Source organism: Melospiza georgiana, chromosome 14 (genome assembly GCF_028018845.1).
Source record: "Melospiza georgiana isolate bMelGeo1 chromosome 14, bMelGeo1.pri, whole genome shotgun sequence".
NCBI lineage: Eukaryota > Metazoa > Chordata > Aves > Passeriformes > Passerellidae > Melospiza > Melospiza georgiana.
The window spans coordinates 3,474,661-3,494,229 of NC_080443.1; the positions used below are offsets into that span (position 1 = coordinate 3,474,661).

At 40.2% G+C, this 19,569-nt stretch overlaps 3 protein-coding genes across 4 annotated transcripts in view; 2 read left to right on the forward strand and 1 right to left on the reverse strand.

The window, feature by feature from the left end:
• The window catches only part of RHPN2 (rhophilin Rho GTPase binding protein 2), a 30,485-nt gene extending 18,782 nt beyond the window's left edge, over nt 1-11,703 (forward strand). Inside the window, exons 6-15 of the mRNA XM_058033902.1 lie at nt 287-411; nt 1,346-1,512; nt 3,555-3,742; nt 5,082-5,238; nt 5,712-5,831; nt 5,926-6,120; nt 7,143-7,219; nt 7,929-8,075; nt 8,872-9,027; nt 10,246-11,703. Of these exons, the coding sequence (XP_057889885.1) occupies nt 287-411; nt 1,346-1,512; nt 3,555-3,742; nt 5,082-5,238; nt 5,712-5,831; nt 5,926-6,120; nt 7,143-7,219; nt 7,929-8,075; nt 8,872-9,027; nt 10,246-10,497 (1,584 nt within the window). The 3' untranslated portion in view covers nt 10,498-11,703. The remainder of the gene's footprint in view (nt 1-286; nt 412-1,345; nt 1,513-3,554; nt 3,743-5,081; nt 5,239-5,711; nt 5,832-5,925; nt 6,121-7,142; nt 7,220-7,928; nt 8,076-8,871; nt 9,028-10,245) is intronic.
• Nucleotides 11,704-12,575: 872 nt separating this feature from the next.
• FAAP24 (FA core complex associated protein 24) lies at nt 12,576-18,027 on the reverse strand. Its single transcript, XM_058033943.1, has 5 exons — nt 17,700-18,027; nt 17,288-17,439; nt 16,549-16,688; nt 16,102-16,254; nt 12,576-14,246 (listed from the first exon to the last, which is right to left on the reverse strand). Exons 2-5 carry the CDS (start codon nt 17,397-17,399, stop codon nt 14,004-14,006), a joined length of 648 nt encoding a protein of 215 aa, XP_057889926.1. The 5' UTR covers nt 17,400-17,439; nt 17,700-18,027; the 3' UTR covers nt 12,576-14,003.
• Nucleotides 18,028-18,123: 96 nt separating this feature from the next.
• The window catches only part of CEP89 (centrosomal protein 89), a 34,698-nt gene continuing 33,252 nt past the window's right edge, over nt 18,124-19,569 (forward strand). For both annotated transcript variants that reach the window (XM_058033899.1, XM_058033900.1), the window contains exon 1: nt 18,124-18,273. In XM_058033899.1, coding sequence (XP_057889882.1) covers nt 18,235-18,273 — 39 coding nt within the window. In that variant the 5' untranslated portion in view covers nt 18,124-18,234. The remainder of the gene's footprint in view (nt 18,274-19,569) is intronic.

The window sequence follows — 19,569 nt, forward strand, 5'->3', positions numbered from 1 at the left end:
GTGCTATGCTACAAACATAAGCCTTCTCTAGCTTCCATAAAATACCTACAATCTTTATTTAATTAAATTTGAGACTTGCCAAACATATTCTGTTTGCTTTTTTAAAGGTTGTGTGCTACTTGTGTGCAGCTGAAAAACGTTTGGCATGAATCCATATGGCTTTAAGCTTTCTCTTCTCAGATTCCACACATTTCTATGATATGCAGAAGTCCAGAGGAAGCAGAGCTTTATCCCTGGGGTTTCAGCATTCACCCTGTAACTCAATTTTAATCTGTTGTCTTTCAAGGCCTGCCGCACTCCTAGCAGAGATGAAGCTGGCATTGAGATGTTGATAAGCTATTTCCTGCAACTTGGTTATGTAGAAAACAGATTTTTCCCACCCACCAGGCACATTGGAGTTTTATTTACATGGTAAGTGTGTAGTTCATGTTTCTTTTTAGTACTTTTTTTCCCCCAGAACATTGGTTAATCATGAACTGTCTTTAATCTGAAGTCTGCCAGTCTGTGTCTCCTCTTGAATCCCTGCAGTGTGTGTTGTCAATTTTTTTCTTTTATTTTCTTTTTTTTTAAGTTAAGACTAAACCTGCATACAGTACACTCTTTACATGCTTAGAGTGAAACCATTGGCTAGGTTATGATTTGGGCTACGGGTTAGCACAAGGGAGAAAGAGAGGAAATAATCTTCATTTTGGACAGCTACAGATGTTTCCAAATTCTGAACCTAGGTATACAAAATGAGGACAAGGAATGGGGTCAGACCTTAATTCCTCTCCTTCAATTTGTTAAGAAGACCACTTGGGCCAGAAAAGAGAAAGGAACAACTTATTTTTTATAAGGGAGTATTTACTATATCTGTGAGCAAAATTTGACTCTGAATTCAAAATTTTTATGATGAAAAAAGATGACTACCATGTAGCCAAGAGGAACTGTTACATTTCTAGTGAGAATTGTAAATAGAAGTTTTAACACAAGCAGTAGAGGATGTGACCATGCCAGTTGATCTTTGGCAGCACCTGTGGGAGAGTGTAGCAGCACATATGGATGCTGCTCAGTCTGCTCTCCATCTCTGTGATGTTTTTGGGCACTTCTGAGTTAAATGTAATGAGCTTATGGAGGCACTGCTCTAAAACCTGCTGAAAACTCTCTCAAATAAAGCTGTTGCCTGCCTTGGTTAATAATGTGGATTGTCCTTGCAGAACATAATGGTGTTTCTGTTCCCCTTCATTTTCACTGTAGCAGAACAGTTAATAATTCCACTGTTCAGTCAGAAAAACGGAATGAAAGTGTGTGCTTTTTTTGCAATGGACTCTGCTAATCTTAACACTTCTAATATTTGTTTCCCAAGGTATGATTCCTTCACAGGTGTCCCAGTGTGCCAGCAAAACCTGTTGCTTGAAAAAGCCAGTGTTTTATTCAACATTGGAGCTCTCTACACACAGATTGGAACAAGGTGCAATCGTCAGACCCGGGCTGGACTTGAAAATGCTGTTGATGCTTTTCAGAAAGCTGCAGGTACATATCTTAAAATAATGGAAAGGTCTTCATGCAAATGTCCCCAGTCTCATTCTGATATCATAGAGATTTCTGCATTTCCTACTGGCCTGATTACACAGACAAGGAGGAACAGGGACATTCAAGAAGCCCAGGGAAGAGCTCAGATGAAGCTTTAAAACCTGGAAGTGCAGTCTGAACATGCAGATAAGATATTGAATGCTCTGGTTAATGATTATTGAGCTGCAGTTCAAAGGTCAGAGTTACTGCAGTGGCATTAACTGCTTCATTCCTTGTTTCACTGGCATACCTGCTTCTACCTCAGTGATAGCACCTTGGTGTCAAATCTGTGCAGGAGGCAGTTGACAGGTTTGATAAAAACCCCTAAGTCTAGTTATCCATTTGAGGGTCTTAAAAATTATTCTTACTTTTTCCTCTGGTGAAAGTTGCAATTCACTGGAAGTTGACTGTTTTCCATGCATACCATGTATGGAAACATTTCCATACCTGAAACATAAACATTTTCATACCTGTTTTCCATAGATTCCAAAGGCAATCAGGTTCAAAATAATGTCTGTCCCAAGCAAGGAGAATAGAAATTCCAATAAAGGGAATCCTTTCCCTTGAATTAACACATTATAAAGTCTTTTGTTTTCTTTGGGGACTTTTAAATAGATTTTCTGATTTGATTTGTAAGTATCCTCTGTTCTACACATAATATTTAAAGACATGTCCTTTGTAATTAAGATGTACTGTAGGATTTATTTCTGCACTAACATCTGTGACTATTGGTTTGCACTGTATGCCTTAGTTTGCACTTAGCCTTATCAACTAAAAGCTGTGGAGCACAGAGTTGAATTTTCATAAATCCCCTCCTTTGAATACACAGCTATTAAAAAAAATTAGTATTTCTTCATGCATATTTAAAATAAATAAATCTATTATTTTTCAACCTTTCTGTTTAATCTAAAAAAAATTTCAATATTTAGGAAATTTCTCCATTTTACTGGTTCATTTTGTAAATAAAAATATATAAAATCAAATAATAAAAATAAATTTTAAAAATAACTGCTTTTCACTTTAACATGTTTGCAGAACAGAATTATTGCAAAACTGGAAAGGTGTTTGCTACCACAGTTACCTTTGCAGGGCCCCAAAGCAGCATGCTCAGGAGGCATTTCATTGTACCTGTGCATGGTGCTGTAACACTTCATTGTGTTGGCAGGGGCAGGATACACAGTCTGTATTAACTGTTTCCCTGTGCTGAATGGATGATGTTACACAGAATTTATCCTCAGCATAAGCAGAAATATGTTGAGAAAAAAAAAAAAAACAAACATTTTTTTTTCCTCCTATACTTTCAGTCCCTTTCAGTAGGGCACTCCATCTGTCCTTAGTATATGCCTGGTAAATTTGGGAGTAATTTTCTTAGTGCAAAAGGTAGAGATGGCCACGTTTCAAATTTGTTTAATGGCATATTAAAAATTCAGATATGAGTGTAAGATGGCAAATCAAAAATCACAGACACTGTTCAGTGGGTAAATACAGCACAACGTGGCCAGAACTGAGTGTGGTGGGAAGAAGTCAGGCTACAGAAACTGTTACACCTCTGCAGGCCTGTCAGCATGAGCAAGGCAGGAGAACTCACTGAACCAGTCTGATGAGATGCCTGTTGAGGGTTATGCTCCCATCCATGAAACTGTTACTCAGTACTGCACTACAGTTAGTGTTTGTTTCAGATTTGATAAATGATAGAAATTACTGATGTTTTGGTGGAACCAAATGTCCAGAGAACTTTTACCCTGAAGGCAGTGCCCTCAAAACTTGCAGTTTCTGTTGCTCCTCAGCAGTGTAATTTTGACAGTTGTACTTGGGGATGGTTGATGGCAATGCAAAGCAAAACCTGTAGGTCAGTCTAACTTCTTATGCACCAAGAATTCCTTCAGATTGCTGTAGTGCAATACTAGAAAATATTCTTGAAATCCTAATTATTATGGTGAATATTAGAATTAAGTTCACTTGTTTATCTTTGTAATGCTGACAAAACCATTTTGTAATTGCAGGAGTTCTAAGCTACTTAAAGGAGACCTTTACTCACACACCAAGTTATGACATGAGCCCAGCTATGCTGAGTGTACTGGTAAAAATGATGCTTGCACAAGCTCAGGAGTGTGTGTTTGAGCAGATTGGCCTTTCTGGAATACGGAATGAGTTTTTCACACTGGTAAAAATGACACAGGAAGTTGCCAAGGTAAAATATGGGACTTTAAATCTAGTCTGTAAAATAAGTGTTTACAGTGCTGTCTCATTGCCTACAGCTTTTAGCAATATTAACTATTATTATATAATATTATATATAATGTATATACTATTATCATTATTATATGTGTACTGTTATATATAATATTAATATTTATTAAATTAAAATGTTAACAACCATTACTGGAAACCAAAATAACATGGGGCAGCTCACAAACTACAGTTAAAAGCACAACCTTTCAGAAGAGTAAAATGTGAACAAAATTTAGATATTATTCTAGAGTTGTTACAATTTATTTAATTCATAATTCATGGAGATTAACAGAAATAGGCAGTGAACTTGCTGAAGGTTTTTAACAAGCTATTTATGTTGGTTTTTCAAACAGTAGAGATTTTATCCACAAAACTACATACAAAAGGTTACAGGATGTTTGTGTGGTTCCCTGTTAAGTATTGAACACAACCTGTCTTGTTTCCCAGCTGATGAAGGGTATAGAAACCTAAAAATCTTTTGGATTAATCCAAAAGAAGAGCTAAATTGTAACTGAGGGAGTGACCTTGACAGAGTCAGATTGGTACCTGCAGAGCTGTTTTGGGACTTGGCAGAAAATGGTGAGGTGGTCTTGTCCCAGGAGGTAGTGTTAATATTTGATTGAGATATGTACTAAAAAATAAGTGTGCCATGAGGATATTCCTGTGCTTCCTCAGTTATTTCAGAGTAGCAGATATAAAAGTGGTTCCATACAAGAAAAAGGCAAAGTCTTTCATCCCAACCCTGCAAAGCCTCTGGGATTTATCTGTAGGATTGATCAGCTGCAGGGGAAAGATATTTTTATTCTTTTGATCCATTAAATCAGCATTCACTGCTTGAAAAACTATTTTAATTCCTCTGTGTAAAAAATAATATCCCAGTTTTAACTGGACCACACAAACTTCAGGCTATGTTTGACTCCACAGTTTGAAAGTGTAGCACAAACCTACTGTTTGAAAATGCTTCACTCTTTTTTTTCAACTGAATTAATGAGATATATTTATAAATTAAGACCTGTTTATTTTATGGTGTTTTTATTTAACTATGAAGCCATATAATATGACTGACTTAGTCCATCTGTTCTTGTACAAAATTGATTTACCTTTCTTGTGAGGGAAAAATCAGAGAAGACATTTCAACTTTTTCTCCAAACTTAATTCCAACCCATCCTAACCATACTTTCCCCTTCTTTGATGTGATTGTATATGAAATTATCTTAAGCCTGAATATGATATCCCTTACTTGAGTTCCTAATACCTCATATTAAGTTCTAATACTTCCATTGTTTGCCTTTTTTCAGGTGGGAGAGGTTTACATGCAGGTCAACACTGCAATGAATCAGGAACCAGTGAAAGAGAATATTCCCTATTCCTGGTCTAAGCTGGCACAAATAAAGTCAGACCATTACAAAGCTCTGGCACATTACTTCACTGCCACCCTTCTGTGTGACCATGAATGTAAGAATCATACTTCTTTATATGTTCTTATAAATAAATAATAAACACACCATCAGTTATCATTTGGTCTTTGAATAAGTTTTGGAGGAATAACTTTGGTGCTTTAATATTAAATTATGTTAAATTGTGGTCATTTTCCCCACTCAAATATGAGGCCATGCTCTTTTTGTCTTTTGAGAAAAATGTGAACATTCAGTAAACTGACTGAAACAAAAGAAAAGTCTTATATCCATTATATGCTACTAAATAGTTTAGATTTTATCAATATGTTTTGGCATGTAAGTATTACTTGCATATTGTAGATTATAAAAACTTGAAATTTATGTATTTATGTATTTATTACACATATGTAAGTTTTACTGCATTGGGAGAGAATGTAGTAATAATTCTCAATAATAATTCACAATAATACACCTAAAGGAACAGGGGACCAGGAGAAGTGCATGATTAATGTTTTTTATCCATGATTACAGTGCAGCCTGGTGATGATGAAGATCAGCAGGAGAAAGCCTTGTCCCAGCTGTATGACTGTGTGCCTGAAGGGCTGATGCTTCTTGATGTTCTAAAGGACAAAGTCCAGAGAAAACAATTAGGTAAGTGCCACTTTCACACAGCTGGTGGCTACAATTTGAAAACGACCTGGTGTTCATTGTCTGGGTGACCAGCAGAGGTGTTTAATGTTTGCAGGGAAAGCACATGTGCGCAAAGCCATCGTTCACCACGAGGAAGCTCTCAGAGTCTGTGGGCTCTGCAAAAAGCTCCGCAACATTGAGGTTCTCCAGGAGGTCCTGACAGCTGCACATAAACGTTCCCTGCTCAAATATGCTCAGCAGGAGACAGAAGATGATTTCCTCAGTCTCATCCAGGCTCCAGATATACTCTGTAAGTGTGCACAGCCAGAACAGAAATAATGTAGAATATGTACTGTTCCTGTCAAATAATGTAGAATATGTAGAGTTCCTGTCATAGTTGAGATGAACACAATCCAAAGCAACATTCCATTTTCAGAAGGCCTCAAACCTGTTTTTATTGTAGCATGGATGCTTTTTATACATTCTTACAAACTCATAAGTCTACACTTTACTCAGTGGTCAGAAGAGACAAAGTGCTCATTGGAACAGGCAGTTGCAGGTTTCTCTTATTTATCCTTCTTTCTTTCTTGGTTTCTGTGTCAATGACCTTGGTAGGAAATTCTTTCAGGGGTACACATGGATTCTCTTATCAGACTTCTCTGTGGCTCACAGAAGTCCCTGTAAAATCTCTTCCACAAGTTCTGATTCCTTACACGTTTCCTCAGTCACAGGTCAATATTTTGATCAGTATATGATTTTGTTAGAACTGTTTTACAGTATTTCTGTCTCTAGGAACATTGTTTTCTTGGGGTAGATCACAATGGTGGTTAGTTAGAATCCAGCTTTTTTTGGTGACTATCTTGTGAGCTAGAAAAAATGGGGAAACTTGAAAAGTTAAAATTATTTGGGGGAAAACTACAGTAACTGTTTCTTGAGCCCAACTCTTGTACTACACTGGGTTGTTAACTCAGTTCAACTGCTAATTTTTTTTTTTCTACCTTAGTCCAGCTCATACAACTCTTTCTTCTTTGGATGCAGTAAGAAACTATGAGTGCTGGTTTTAAAACCTTCTCAAAAAATAAAATAAAGATGGGAATAGCATAATTTTGTTCAGATGGATTTTTTTAAAGCTTTTCATATTGATACTGTGAGCTCTGAAGATATTTTTGAGGCAGTTCTGATATCTAACGAACTTCCACAAAAACTAGTTTTTCCACAGCCCTGTAAGAATTTAGGAAAAATTCCTATCTAGCTTGGAATGGAATAAAAATTATTTTTTGTCTTTTAACTAATACTTAAAAGAAATCTAATTTTGTTTTCTTTTTATTTCAGCTAAAACAGAACATAAAATAGAAACAATTGCTCCTCAGTTTTCCAAGGTGAAAGTGAAAGACTTCTTCCACAAGCTGGTATGTAACACACTGATGCTGACCAACCTCTGCCCTTTTGATAGCACCTATAAATTCACTATAACCTGAGGGAAGGGACACATGTATTTTAGCCTGAAAAAATGATCCTGTAGTAATTGATTTTTCAGAAGCTATTGGAGAAATCACTCCTAGCTTTAGAGGCATCTTGAGAGAAGGAAAGAATAGAAGTGCCATTTCTACATGGCTTGTACAACATTCAGTCTTGAAAACCTTTATAAAAGTCCCATGAAGTCCCAACAGATAATTGCACACAACTTAAGGGGAGGGAGAGATACCTAGTGTGTGGAGACAGGCAGGCAGAATGTGTCACTGTCACCAGTCTTTCAGGTGGCTCTGTGTGTGTCAGTGAGCAAAAGGAGCTGGGAATATGGTTAGGATCAGAATATGCAAGGTTTCATGAATCAGTTTATCTCCTCTGAAATGAGTAATACAGGACCTTCTTACAGCCTATGCAGCCAGAAGATTGTGCACACCTTAGAGATCCTGAACAACTTGGCTTTATCCCAGTCTGTCTGAAGTATCAACTGAACAGTCAAGAAATCCCTTTGCATTTCCAGGGAATTAGCTGGGAGTTAACCTGAGTAAAACCTACAATAGATGAGTTTAAAGCATTGTGACTTAAAAACCCAGAAATGCTGACTTACAAGTGACAGTAAAGCACAATGTGCCTGCTTTGTGCTCCCTGCAGGGCCCACTGACAGTGTTCTCAGCCAAGCAGAGGTGGACAGCCCCAAGGACCATCTGCCTCCACCATGAAGCAGGAGAGCTTGGATTCAGTCTGAAAGGAGGTTCACCAGTACAGATTTATTGTCTTGATCCAGCTTGTCCTGCAGCAGTAAGTATACTGGTGTGATATGAACAATTTCTCTGCAGATTAGCATGAAAATGTACCTTTAGCTAGTTCATACCCATGGATTTATTGAGTCCTTTACATTAGGATAGTAAATTCTTATAATCTGAATGCATTTTAAGTGCTATATATGTTGTAGATTGTTAAAGTACCCATATCCCCAATATCACATTAAACTAGAGTTGTTTTCTTTCTCTGTTCATTCTTCAAAAGTCACAAATAATAAAAGCAAATGTTACTTCCTGTCTTATTCAGGAGGTTAGAAGGGATAAATACTTTAAAAGGTAGCATCAAGAATAAGGATCAGGAGGGTAATGCAAGGTGTAGTGTTTGCCTAAGTAAAGAAGGGTAAGAATATTTTATTGGCTTGTAATGTGGTTCTTTCAGGGAAAATCCAAAGGGATAAAGCAGCATGCAGTGAAAAGCAGTTCACTTATAGAAAAGGCAGAAGTAACCACAGAAATACAGATAGAAATAATGAAGAAAAAGAATTACACACTGCAGGAAATGACAATAGCATAGCAAAGCCCAGGGTTCATTTACTTAAGGAGAAAAGTAAAAAGAACATAAAAACAGCCAATATCTGAGTATTCCAGAATCACATCAGTGGTAACTCCAGAGGTAGGTTGTGTACTTGAGAAAGTTGCACATGTGTAGCTAGAGAATGTGTTTGTAGCATCTAAGAGTGAAATGCCTTTGGGGCAGATACTCTGTGATAACAAAAACATTTTACATGTCTTTATAATTCTGGAAAATAACCTGTGCCCAATTTTTTTGACAGTCAGCAGGCCTAAAAGAAGGTGACTACATTGTATCAGTTGGTGGGGTGGATTGCAAGTGGCTTGGTGTCAGTGAAGTGCTGGAAAAACTGAAAAGTGTGGGAAAGCAGCCCGTGGAGATGGAGGTTATCAGCTGCCAGGATACAGCAGCATCTTTGGTATGTAATGAGGCAAACTGGCAGGTTTGATGTGCTGGAGTTGTGTCACTTGCCTGCCTTCAGTTCCTGGTTGATGTTTACTTTCCTGTACTCAGATATCCCACTCAGCCTGGGAATATATAATGTTCAGTTTCAAACCATCTGTTTAAACCATTGTGACCTAGCAAGCTAAAGCAGCCTGGCTGCATAAGAATGGGATGGAATTTTTTGCAGTGCAGCTACTTAGATTAATTGCATGAAAATTTTGAATACTTAGTTTATTTCCCCTAACTTGTCCCAGAGGATGAAGGCCTTACTCTCTTCAGCAGTGGAAAAACCACAATGAAAAACAACAATGGAAGGAAATAGAACATCCAAGACCACGTGTTTATTTTCTATGCACTGTTATTCTAAATGATCTGTGATTAGATGATGGATTATTGTGTGTATTTTTTTTTTTGTGAACTTTTAACTGTCCAGTCAGTTACAAAGTTATTATAGAAGCTTTAGACCAAGGGAAAGTCATCACAAGATTAAAAAGTATTAAGCTCTAAATAACTTAATAGTTGTGTGAAAGAACCTGTAGTTCAGCTAAACCCACTGCTTCATGCCTTTAACATTCCCTGGCAAGATTAGACACTCAAGTAATGTTGCCTGAGAAGCTGTTAAGGTGCCCCTGCTGCTGTTAGGTTTTCTTGTTTTGTTAAAATTGGTTTTCCTTATTGAAAATAAGGAATTGTGCATCTGCCATTCCAAGCTGCAACTCAAAGGCTAGAATATAAGCAGATTGTTTCAGGGCAAAGCTAAGAGAAGACAGAGAAGGCTGTCTCTGTCAGGTATCCCAGGAGAATGTCACACAGGAGCTCCTGTAGTTGTGATCAGTATAGAACCTGTCCAAAGAGGTTCTCCTTCACATCTGTGCAGGAATTGCACACTTGAGCTTTGTAGGGAGGTTTCTGTGGATATTAAATAGTTATGCTAGAAGCCAGTAAACATTAACAACCCAAGGAAAGATTCACAAGTTCCTTTGTGCTTTGCAGAGCATACCTTTGACTCTACATGTGCACAGGCCCAGGGTGACAGCACTCTGAAGGGCCTCGTGCTCAGCAATGTCATTAGCACAGAAAGCTTGCTGCAGGCTGCCCTGCAAAACTGTTTGCACAGTAACCTTTTGTTATTCTCAAAATTTTGACCCATTTTGGATGAGTGATTCTTACAATGCTTCTCTTTTTCCCACAGCATAGCAAGAGTGCAACTTACTCCATGGGAATGCAGAAGACATACTCCTTAATCTGTTTAGCCATGGACGAGGATAAAATTGATCAGACCAAGAAAGCCCCACTAAAACTTCCTTTTCTAAGCTGGGGAACTAAAAACAGACAGAAAGCTGCAAGTACACTCTGCCTTCCTTCAGCTGTGGCTGGAAGTTCTCAGACTAAGAAGAAGCTTTCTCCCTTCACACTTTTCAATACAGAAAGTTCATTGTACTGAATCTTCCAGAAGTATCTGTTAATGTGACTTCTGTTTAAAATGTAAAAATATTGATCAATTTTATCTTCACATATGTATGTATAAACCCAGACAAATACTGGTGACTTCATTTGCTGTGCATTGAGCCACTTGTGGTGAGAAGCTGGCAGAAAATGTAAAACTGAAGTATTTGAAGGTTAGAATGAAGTCCTTTGGGAGGTATGCAATAACAAGATGTAGATTCTAGAATTGCTTACATGAAGACTGGAATCCTTTGGGGTTTCAAAATACAGTTATGACTGATTTTTCATAAAAATAGTCATAACTATGCTAGATGGGAGTTATTTATTACAAACTTGATGCTGAATGCAAAATAATAAGGGGACATGTTAGAGAATGATTTTGCTCCTAAAGTTAAGAGTCAATAATAAATCATTTAACATTACTTTGAAAAAACTTATCTTAACAAAGCACAGGTGAGAGGAAATAGTATTATTCAGAGAAACAAGTCTTGTGCCAAGGAGCAGTGTCATAGAGTTGTGTTTTTATGCAGAGGTGCTTCCTCAGAGTACTAGGTGTAGCCTACTGAACAGGTCATGTAGTTCTGGAAGAGAATTACAAAGCTTAAGGTCTTTTGAACTCCAAAAGGCTTTTACTCTCTTCTTTTTCTGATTTAGGTAACATTTTAAATGCCTGTTGATTCAGTTGTTAAAAACAGGCTTTATTCCAAATGTTATTTAACTTACTTACCTTAAGACTTGTATCTCACTTGTCTTGATAAAATGGATAGCTGTGAAACAAATCTCAAAATGGACATATTATAATATATTGATTCAAGGGCACATAAATTGCAGTGGTGCTTTAAAATATGATAAAGGAAGTGCTTGTGCTAAGTGGCAGGATGTTTATTTACTATCACATCAAGCAAAAAAAAAATCTTCTGCCCTTGGAAAAATTAATGAGCAAGCTGTATCTAGAGTAAGGAGGGGGACAAAAATAACTGGTGAGCATTTCTTTAAGATTCTTCTGTTTCCTTAAATTAATTGAAAATTGCTAACACTGTAGTGTTAGTTAACTTTGCCATCTACAGAGTAGATAGATACTTAAAATTTACACAAAAATCTGCATCTTGCTGTAAACTTTTTAGTTGTCATTTATTTTTAATTTCTTATGTAGTAGGTGTAAATATCTTGATGACCCTTATTTAAGAATAAAAATCAGATGCTGCCATTTACTAGTAACTTTTTAATTCTGCTTCAGTTTGGATGATAAAGCATAATTTACAGGTTTTTGCTATTTACTGTTGCCATAATTCTTGTTTCTCTAATGTTGCTTACAGAGATCTAAGAAACTTTTCTTAAAGGTTGTATTGTGCAATATCAACTAAGAGTTAAAAACCAACTTCTTTGTAAAGAGTGTAAACATATTTCTAGTTTCCCTGTAAAGGTTACATGAAAAATAAGCTGTAAATTCCTTGTGACTTGCCTATCCTCAGCAGTTACTCTTTAGGTGTGTTGGTAGTAGTGCTCCTTTTACACACACAGGCAGCAGCAGGCAGCCCCTGATCTGCACAGCCCTGCCTCACACTATTCCATACAGATGAGATTTACTGTGCCTGGGTGCTGAAATTGCTATCCAAGTACCCAGGCCTTTAGCAAAGTCACAGCAATCACCCTTGCAGCTCTTCATTTCTCCTAAACCACTATCATAGTCTTCCTGGAAATACTTTCCTTCTTAACTCCTGAATAATTGTCTTTCCCTTCCCATCATCATACTCACTTGTCCTTGAGGAAAGCTTGGCTTTTAAAATTCAAAACACACCCCAAAATTCAAGCAAAAATGTGGACATCTCAGGTACCAGACAAATACTCTTAGTTTTCTGTTCCACACTGAGTGGCAGCCAACAGCTAACTCAACCAGAAAGGAGTGAGTGCTTTATGTTCTTGCTCAGGCCACAGGAATTAATTTTTGTAGCAAGTGTCTACCACAAGGATGTGTGAGGCCCTAAAAACAAAGGTTAGCAATGGATTAGTAGCACAGCCTGTAACCCCATTAATGTTAATTGTTACTCCTTCAGCTGAACTGTAGCTGAACTAAACTGCATTTAATGCACTGAGCTTTTCCCATAGGGAAAAGGTGTTTGTCTTGCAACACAACAGCCTTTAGGTGTGAAATCCACCCTTCACAGCAAAGTGACAAAACCATAGAGGAATAAAATCTGAGCAAACTCATGTATAAGGAAGCTTAAAGTACTCCCTGGTTGCCTGAAAAAAAAGTAGTATCTTTTCCTGTACTTTTGGAAATTCTGATGTTTATTATTCACTAAATTAAATATTTATGTCCTAAGTTAAACACAAATTTTCATCCCAAGTACAGAATCAATACAAATATCAGGTCCACCTGCTGTCCATGCTAACCATGTGTATAAGAGAGGACTTTCAGAGATGCCAAGGCTCCCACAGCAGGGAGTGGAAAATCCTTCTCAGCTGCCTTCCTGCTGTGGTCCAAACTCTCAAATGGTGTGAGAGATGCTTTTCACACCCCTCCTCAAGGCAAAAGGCAATTCTACCCTTAGAAAATAGGGGTAAGAATATAACTTAAAATAAAATGTAAGATATCAGGAAAACCAATCCTCTTTACAAGTAATTTTCAAAATATTAATACTGGAAGAATAGTATGAATTAGTAATCTTGTTCAAAGCTTCCCATATTATTTTATTTGTAGGATATATAATAGTATGATTGATAGTGTAAATAACATAGTAGAAGTTGTAATTTATCAAAATATTTTGCAATTTATTATTAGTATGCCAACATATATTCAGAAGGACAACATAAATTAACCAATATTTCGGATATCAGACACATGAAAATAAATTATTAATGCCTTATGAACTGGAGGGGTGACCAGAGAAGTACGTCAGTGTGAAGTCAAATGTGTTTTCCAGTAGGACTTTCCAAAGGAACTACAAATGATAAATTTAAAATGTTACAAAAATGTTACAAATAGATTTACAAAATCTATTTGTAAAGAGGATTGGTTTTCCTAACATCTTGCATTTTAAGTTATATTCTTATCCTATTTTCTAAGGGTAAAATTGCATTTTCCCTTCAGCAGGTGTGTGAAAAGCATCTCTCAAGCAATATATGCTATCTTTTTAAACACATGTAACATATTTCCAGTTACTGAGAAGTTACTATGCACATATTCATATGGTGGTTTTTTCTGGAAGACCAAAGTAAGCAAGCAGATTGCTCTTCCATTTTGTAACACTGATGCTGAAAAAGACAGCTTGCTTGGTTTTTATTTGTTCCAGATAGATGCAAAATACAGACTTCTTTCCAAGGCAATTTACACAGCTTAATCTATATGAACAGAGCAAATGTCGAAAAGAAGCATCAGAGGCCAGTTGCTGCTAGCCATGATTACAGAAATCAGCATAACATGTGATTATTAAAACGAAAATGCTACAACTCAGAAGAAAAACCCTAAGTTTTTGTTTTGCAAAGTACCACTGCACGTGCACGTCAGGAATGCAGAAAAGTATAAATCTGTTGTGCTCCCGTCTGTCCGACTGCCTGCTCCAGCTCCCGGCTGTCCGCGTTGCAGAGGCGGTGGATGCTCCCGAAGCGCTGCAGCAGCAGCAGAGCTTTAGTTCTGCCCACGCCGGGGATGCGCTGCAGCGCCTGCAGCACCGCGGGCTCTGCGGGCCGGGCGCGCTGCCGGCCCACGAACGGGTTGGAGCCACGGTCCCGGCTCTGCTCCCGCACCTGCGGGCAGAGAGAGCCGTCAGCGACACACAGCGCTCCTGCACAGCCCTGCGGCCAGAGAGAGCTGTCAGCGACACCCAGCGCTTCTGCACCTGCTAACAGAGAGAGCCGTCAGCGACACCCAGCGCTTCTGCACCTGCTAACAGAGAGAGCCGTCAGCGACACCCAGCGCTCCTGCACCTGCGGACAGAGAGAGCCGTCAGCGACACACAGCGCTCCTGGACAGCCCTGCCAACAGAGAGCTGTCAGCGACACCCAGCGCTCCTGCACAGCCCTGCTAACAGAGAGAGCTGTCAGTGACACCCAGCGCTCCCGCACAGCCCTGTGAGCAGAGAGAGCCGTCAGCGACACCCAGCGCTCCTGCACCTGCCAACAGAGAGAGCTGTCAGCGACACACAGCGCTCCTGCACAGCCCTGCGGCCAGAGAGAGCTGTCAGCGACACCCAGCGCTCCTGCACAGCCCTGCTAACAGAGAGAGCCGTCAGCGACACCCAGCTCTCCTGCACCTGCCAACAGAGAGAGCTGTCAGCGACACCCAGCGCTCCGGCACAGCCCTGCCAACAGAGAGAGCTGTCAGCGACACACAGCGCTCCTGCACCTGCGGACAGAGAGAGCCGTCAGCAACACAGCGCTCCCGCACAGCCCTGCGAACAGAGAGAGCCGTCAGCGACACCCAGCGCTCCCGCACCTGCGGGCAGAGAGAGCCGTCAGCAACACAGCGCTCCTACACAGCCCTGCTAACAGAGAGAGCCGTCAGCGACACCCAGCGCTCCTGCACCTGCCAACAGAGAGAGCCGTCAGCGACACCCAGCGCTCCCGCACAGCTCTGCGAACAGAGAGAGCTGTCAGCGACACCCAGCGCTCCTGCTCCTCCTCGCTCGGCTTCATCTCTCAGCATTCAGTGCAGCCGCCAGGAAGGTGCAAATACAAAACCCCTCCTTTAGGTGTGCTCCCTTACGGGATGCGGTTCGACAAAACCTTACTAGGAAACCTGGCACAAACACATTTTATGACAAATCCTTCCCTTAGGATCTTTTCTCCTGAGAAGCCGAGAGGCCTCAAAAATGAAATGTAAACAATAATTATCTGCTGCCGTGGAATGCAACAGGTGCATCTGGGATTGGTCTCATGTGGTTGTTTTTAATTAATGGCCAATCACAATCAGCTGGCTCAGACTGTATGGTCAGTCACAAGATTTTCCTTTCCCTTTCCTTTCCTTTCCCCACCTTCTGGTGAAATCCTTTCTTCTATTATTTTAGTGTAGTTTTAATATATCATTTTCATATAATATATGTATCATAAAATAATAAATCAGCCTTCTGAAACATGGAGTCAAGATTGTCATCTTTTCCCTCATCCTGGGACCCCTGCGAACACCACCACAGAAACCAACAATTCCTTAATAGCAGCAACAAAAGAAAACAATTGTTCTTGTCACCTTTTGGATGCAGTCAGAGAAAGGGTAAAAATAAACAATTTAAAAACAGCTTCCCTAGCCTTAGAGAAAGCCAAGTCTCAAGTTGATTTTGACAGTGACACTCCCCTAATGCCACCTAGTGGGCACCTCATACAAGATCACATTAAAAAAATCCAGGATCATATTCTTCAGCCTTTTTTCTTTGTTCCCAAATGAGCCTTCTTTCCACTGAACTCTACTACTGTATCACTGTTGCAGAAGATTTATTCCTTACATTCAAATGATGTTGTACTCCTATGTATAAGATCTGTGTATTCTCTCTGAAATGATCACTGGGGGGATCTACCTGCTTTGCTATACATCTCATATTTTAATATACCACAGAAACTTACCTGCTTTGCTATACGTCTCATATTTTAATATAACACAGAAACTTACTAGTTGAATAATAAGCTGAGAAGCTTCTCCTTGATTTGCCACAGGAAGCAACACCATGCCAAGTTCGAGTACCACAAGTTTTTGCACTCCTAGGTAGTACTGATCACTGATTGGGGTTTTCTCTACAATTACAATTCCCCTCAGACTGCTGGCCTGTATTGAAAGGAAAAAGGTATTAGGAGAAACCTTGTTAATGACAAGTTAATGCAATGTAACAGAGAGAAATTCTTTTAAGTATGAGCTGCCTAATAGCAAATCAGAGGAAGAATGTAAGTTGCAGCAACAGGACAGAGATTTAATACAGCTGCAGAATTTTTCTTTTTCCACATGAAAATTATCCCAAAGGGTCATCTCCAATGGAATTAAAAAAAATACAAGAAGAATGTTTTCAGAAGCATGGAATAAACAAGTATCAAGTGAAAACTTTTCTCTTTATATAGCACTTACATTTCTAAACTTAACCAATCTTCGTTTGAATTCATCCCCTGCAACCAAATCTGCTTCAGAAATAAGTAAAATGCAAGTTCTGTTTGGAAGATGAAAGTCCACCAGTCCCAAGCCATCTTCAAAGATGAGTCTAACTTTCCCTTAGGGTGAGATTGTTGGAAGAAAAAACACAGTAGTTGAAAACATACTAACAATTATTTCACTGCACAGCCTTCCTAAAGTGTCAATAATTCTAGTGACTTGATAATGAACTTTATAAAAAGCCTTTTTTCCCTTTAAGTAAATCTATTACAAGCAGTGTAAACTACTGTGATGTCTTTAGCAATGCAAATTTAATAGCAGTTCCAATCTACAGATTTAAAAGTACTAAAGCTGCCCAGTAAACTCTGGAGTTGAACAAATATCACATGCTTTGGAGCATTATAATTTAGTTTGTTGTGCCAGCAGGATGGTAGCAGAGTTATAGATGTAAATTCAAGGGAGCTCAGTGGAGATGCAAACCTGCAAAGCCCCACAACAGCAGATTCTGCTGCTTCCCTGCAGTGCTCTGAAAACTGAGCTGATCACACAGATACATGACAAACAACCGGGATCTTTCAGCCTGCTAACACAGTCCATATCACAAATATGGGACCAGTCAGGCACAGAGTAAAGCATATTCCAGCTGTTCTCAATGTTACTGGGCAATAGAGGGGAATGTTTTGCCCGAGTTGCTTTTCCTCTTCCAGTTTGTGCTTACCTTGTAGCCTTTGGGCCAGCTCTGAGCCTCTCCACTTCTCATTTCCAATGACATGCCCTAAAGGGACAACTATAGATCCTGCTGTCACAGGAGAGTTTGCTTTTGTTGTCATCAGCCCTCCTTTAAAATCCTCCTTCAGTAGCAGTTACACCCTAGAAAGAAACGTGGAAAAACAGCAACACATTTTACAAACCTGTTGCAAGTTTATAAATTTTAATCGTAAACTTAGGATGTTCTGGAAGAGACACTACCTCCTTCCTCAAGCTTCCTTACAGCTAAGGTGAAAATCGGCCAGCAGCTCTGTTCACTTAATAAATGCTGTTAACTTGCAAATTTCACTTTCAGCTTTACCGCTCAGCCCGAATGAAAACACACAGACGGTGAAAAAAACCCCACATTGCCTTTTCCATACCTTCATCCAACTTGCTGCGAGGAAATCTTCCTGAATTACAAAGCCGACTCCAGAGGCCCCTCCATCCCTCAGCTGGTGGAAGTCTCCAGACCAATTATTAAAAGGCGGGAGAGATTATGTTCAGCTTTGCCAGTTTTACGCGGTGTTCTGACTTTAACGAGCCTTGGAGGCTGAGGCATGAACTAATGGACAAGCACCACAGGCAAGCTGGTACCACACCGACACACATCCCGCGGCGGAGACCGCAGGGGCGCTGCCCGATCCGCAGCAGCCAAGGACCCGCCGGGCAGCGGTACCGGGAAGCGGCAGCGGGAGCTCCACAGGCCGCGGGCGGAGGAGGAGCGGAGGGCGGGCCGCAGCCGGAGCTGTTGCTACGGCCGAGCGAGGCTGAGTAAAGCCCGCGCTGACTGGAGGAGCTCGGGCCCGCAGCAAATCCGCCGTGCCTTTGTTTCCAGGCGGGTCGCGAAGGCGAAGCGTCCGACGCGGCGAGGAGGCGGCCGTGAGGCGCTGGTTGGAGCCGTCCTGTCCCGTCCCGATGGCGTTCCTGTTCCGGAGAGGCCGCAGGGGCCCCTTCGTGAGTATCGCTGTGCCTGGATGGGGCTCCTTTACCGTGAGCGGGGACAGCAGGGCACGGGGGTCTGTGCGCGGCTGGGGCCAGGGGTGATGCCCATGAGCGCTGAGCACTCTAAAGTGAAAATCGGGGAGAAAAATGAAGCCCAAACCAAGACAAAATGGTGTCTGGGGGCTGGTGCGTTCCTTTCCCTCAGTCCCGGCCTGCTTGGCTTTTCAGGAACGCCGAGCTTCCTTTCCCTTTTCCCTTTTCCCTTCCCTTCCCTGTGGCCGGGCTGGCAGCGCAGCTCGCTCGCTCCCAGCTCTTGCCGAGCCCATCCTCAAAGCACCGTTCAGTAAAGTGAGCTGATAAAAGTTCTGATCGGCCGCCCAAAGTAGACAAATGCCGTACGGTTGTCAGCAGTTGTGCCGGTGTACTCTTCCAACGTACTTGAACTAATTGAATTTTTGTTTATTACTACGGTGAAAGTATTTAATCTTCTGTTGTTGTCATACTTTTACCATGGGATGACTTTTGCTTCAGGTGTGTTCTGGTAGTCTTAGCAGGGTCAGTCATAGTCGTGTCTGCAGTCAACGAAATGGTGCATGCCAGACACACATGCAGAATTAGGGAGCAGTGAGTTTGCATGGCTAAATAAATAGGCAGTCTTTTAGTGCACCATTTAATTATTTAATGTGACTTCATAAAAAACCAGAAATATTTCCCAGTTTTCATCTTCATTCTCCTGTTGGAGAAGTGAATTACAGAGTAATTGGGGGAGAAAAGATCTGTAGCAGAAATAGCAGGAGCTTAGTCTGTTTCACTCCACAGAAAAGTAACATGTGCCCAAAGGTGATGGATTATTATGGCATAGTATTTTCTGATGCCTAGAGAGAACAAGAGGCAATGAGCACAAACTCAAGCACAGATAATTCAACTTAAACATAATAATAAAGTACAGTGAGATGGCTCAGCACTGGTCCAGGCTGGAGGTACACAAGACATGACTGGACAGGATACCAAGGAACCCTCTCATGGGTGACCCAGCTTTGAGCAGGAGCCTGAGCTGGACAATCTCCAGAGCTCCCTTCCAGTATCCAGTTTCCCTCACAGTACTTTTGTAGGAGCTGTGGTCCCATTTCTTCTGAGCTGGTGTTTAATGTTATACCAATTAAATATATATATTTAATTTTAAAAAGAATTAGTGTGCTTGCTGATGAAAAAAATTATTGGGTTTTTTGGTTTTTTTTATAATCAAGGTTGAAACTTTGACTGTAAGACTTAGTGGTAGGGCTTTTTTTTCCCCCATCTCATACTGCT

Coding starts and splice junctions, on each gene's coding strand:
- FAAP24 (XM_058033943.1), bottom strand. CDS start 17,399: ATGACAACAAAAGCAAACTCTCCTGTGACAGCAGGATCTATAGTTGTC. Junction 16,689..17,287: donor GCTGGCCCAAAGGCTACAAG/GTAAGCACAAAC, acceptor TCTCACCCTAAG/GGAAAGTTAGACTCATCTTT. Junction 14,247..16,101: donor CTCAGCTTATTATTCAACTA/GTAAGTTTCTGT, acceptor CTCTGCCCGCAG/GTGCGGGAGCAGAGCCGGGA.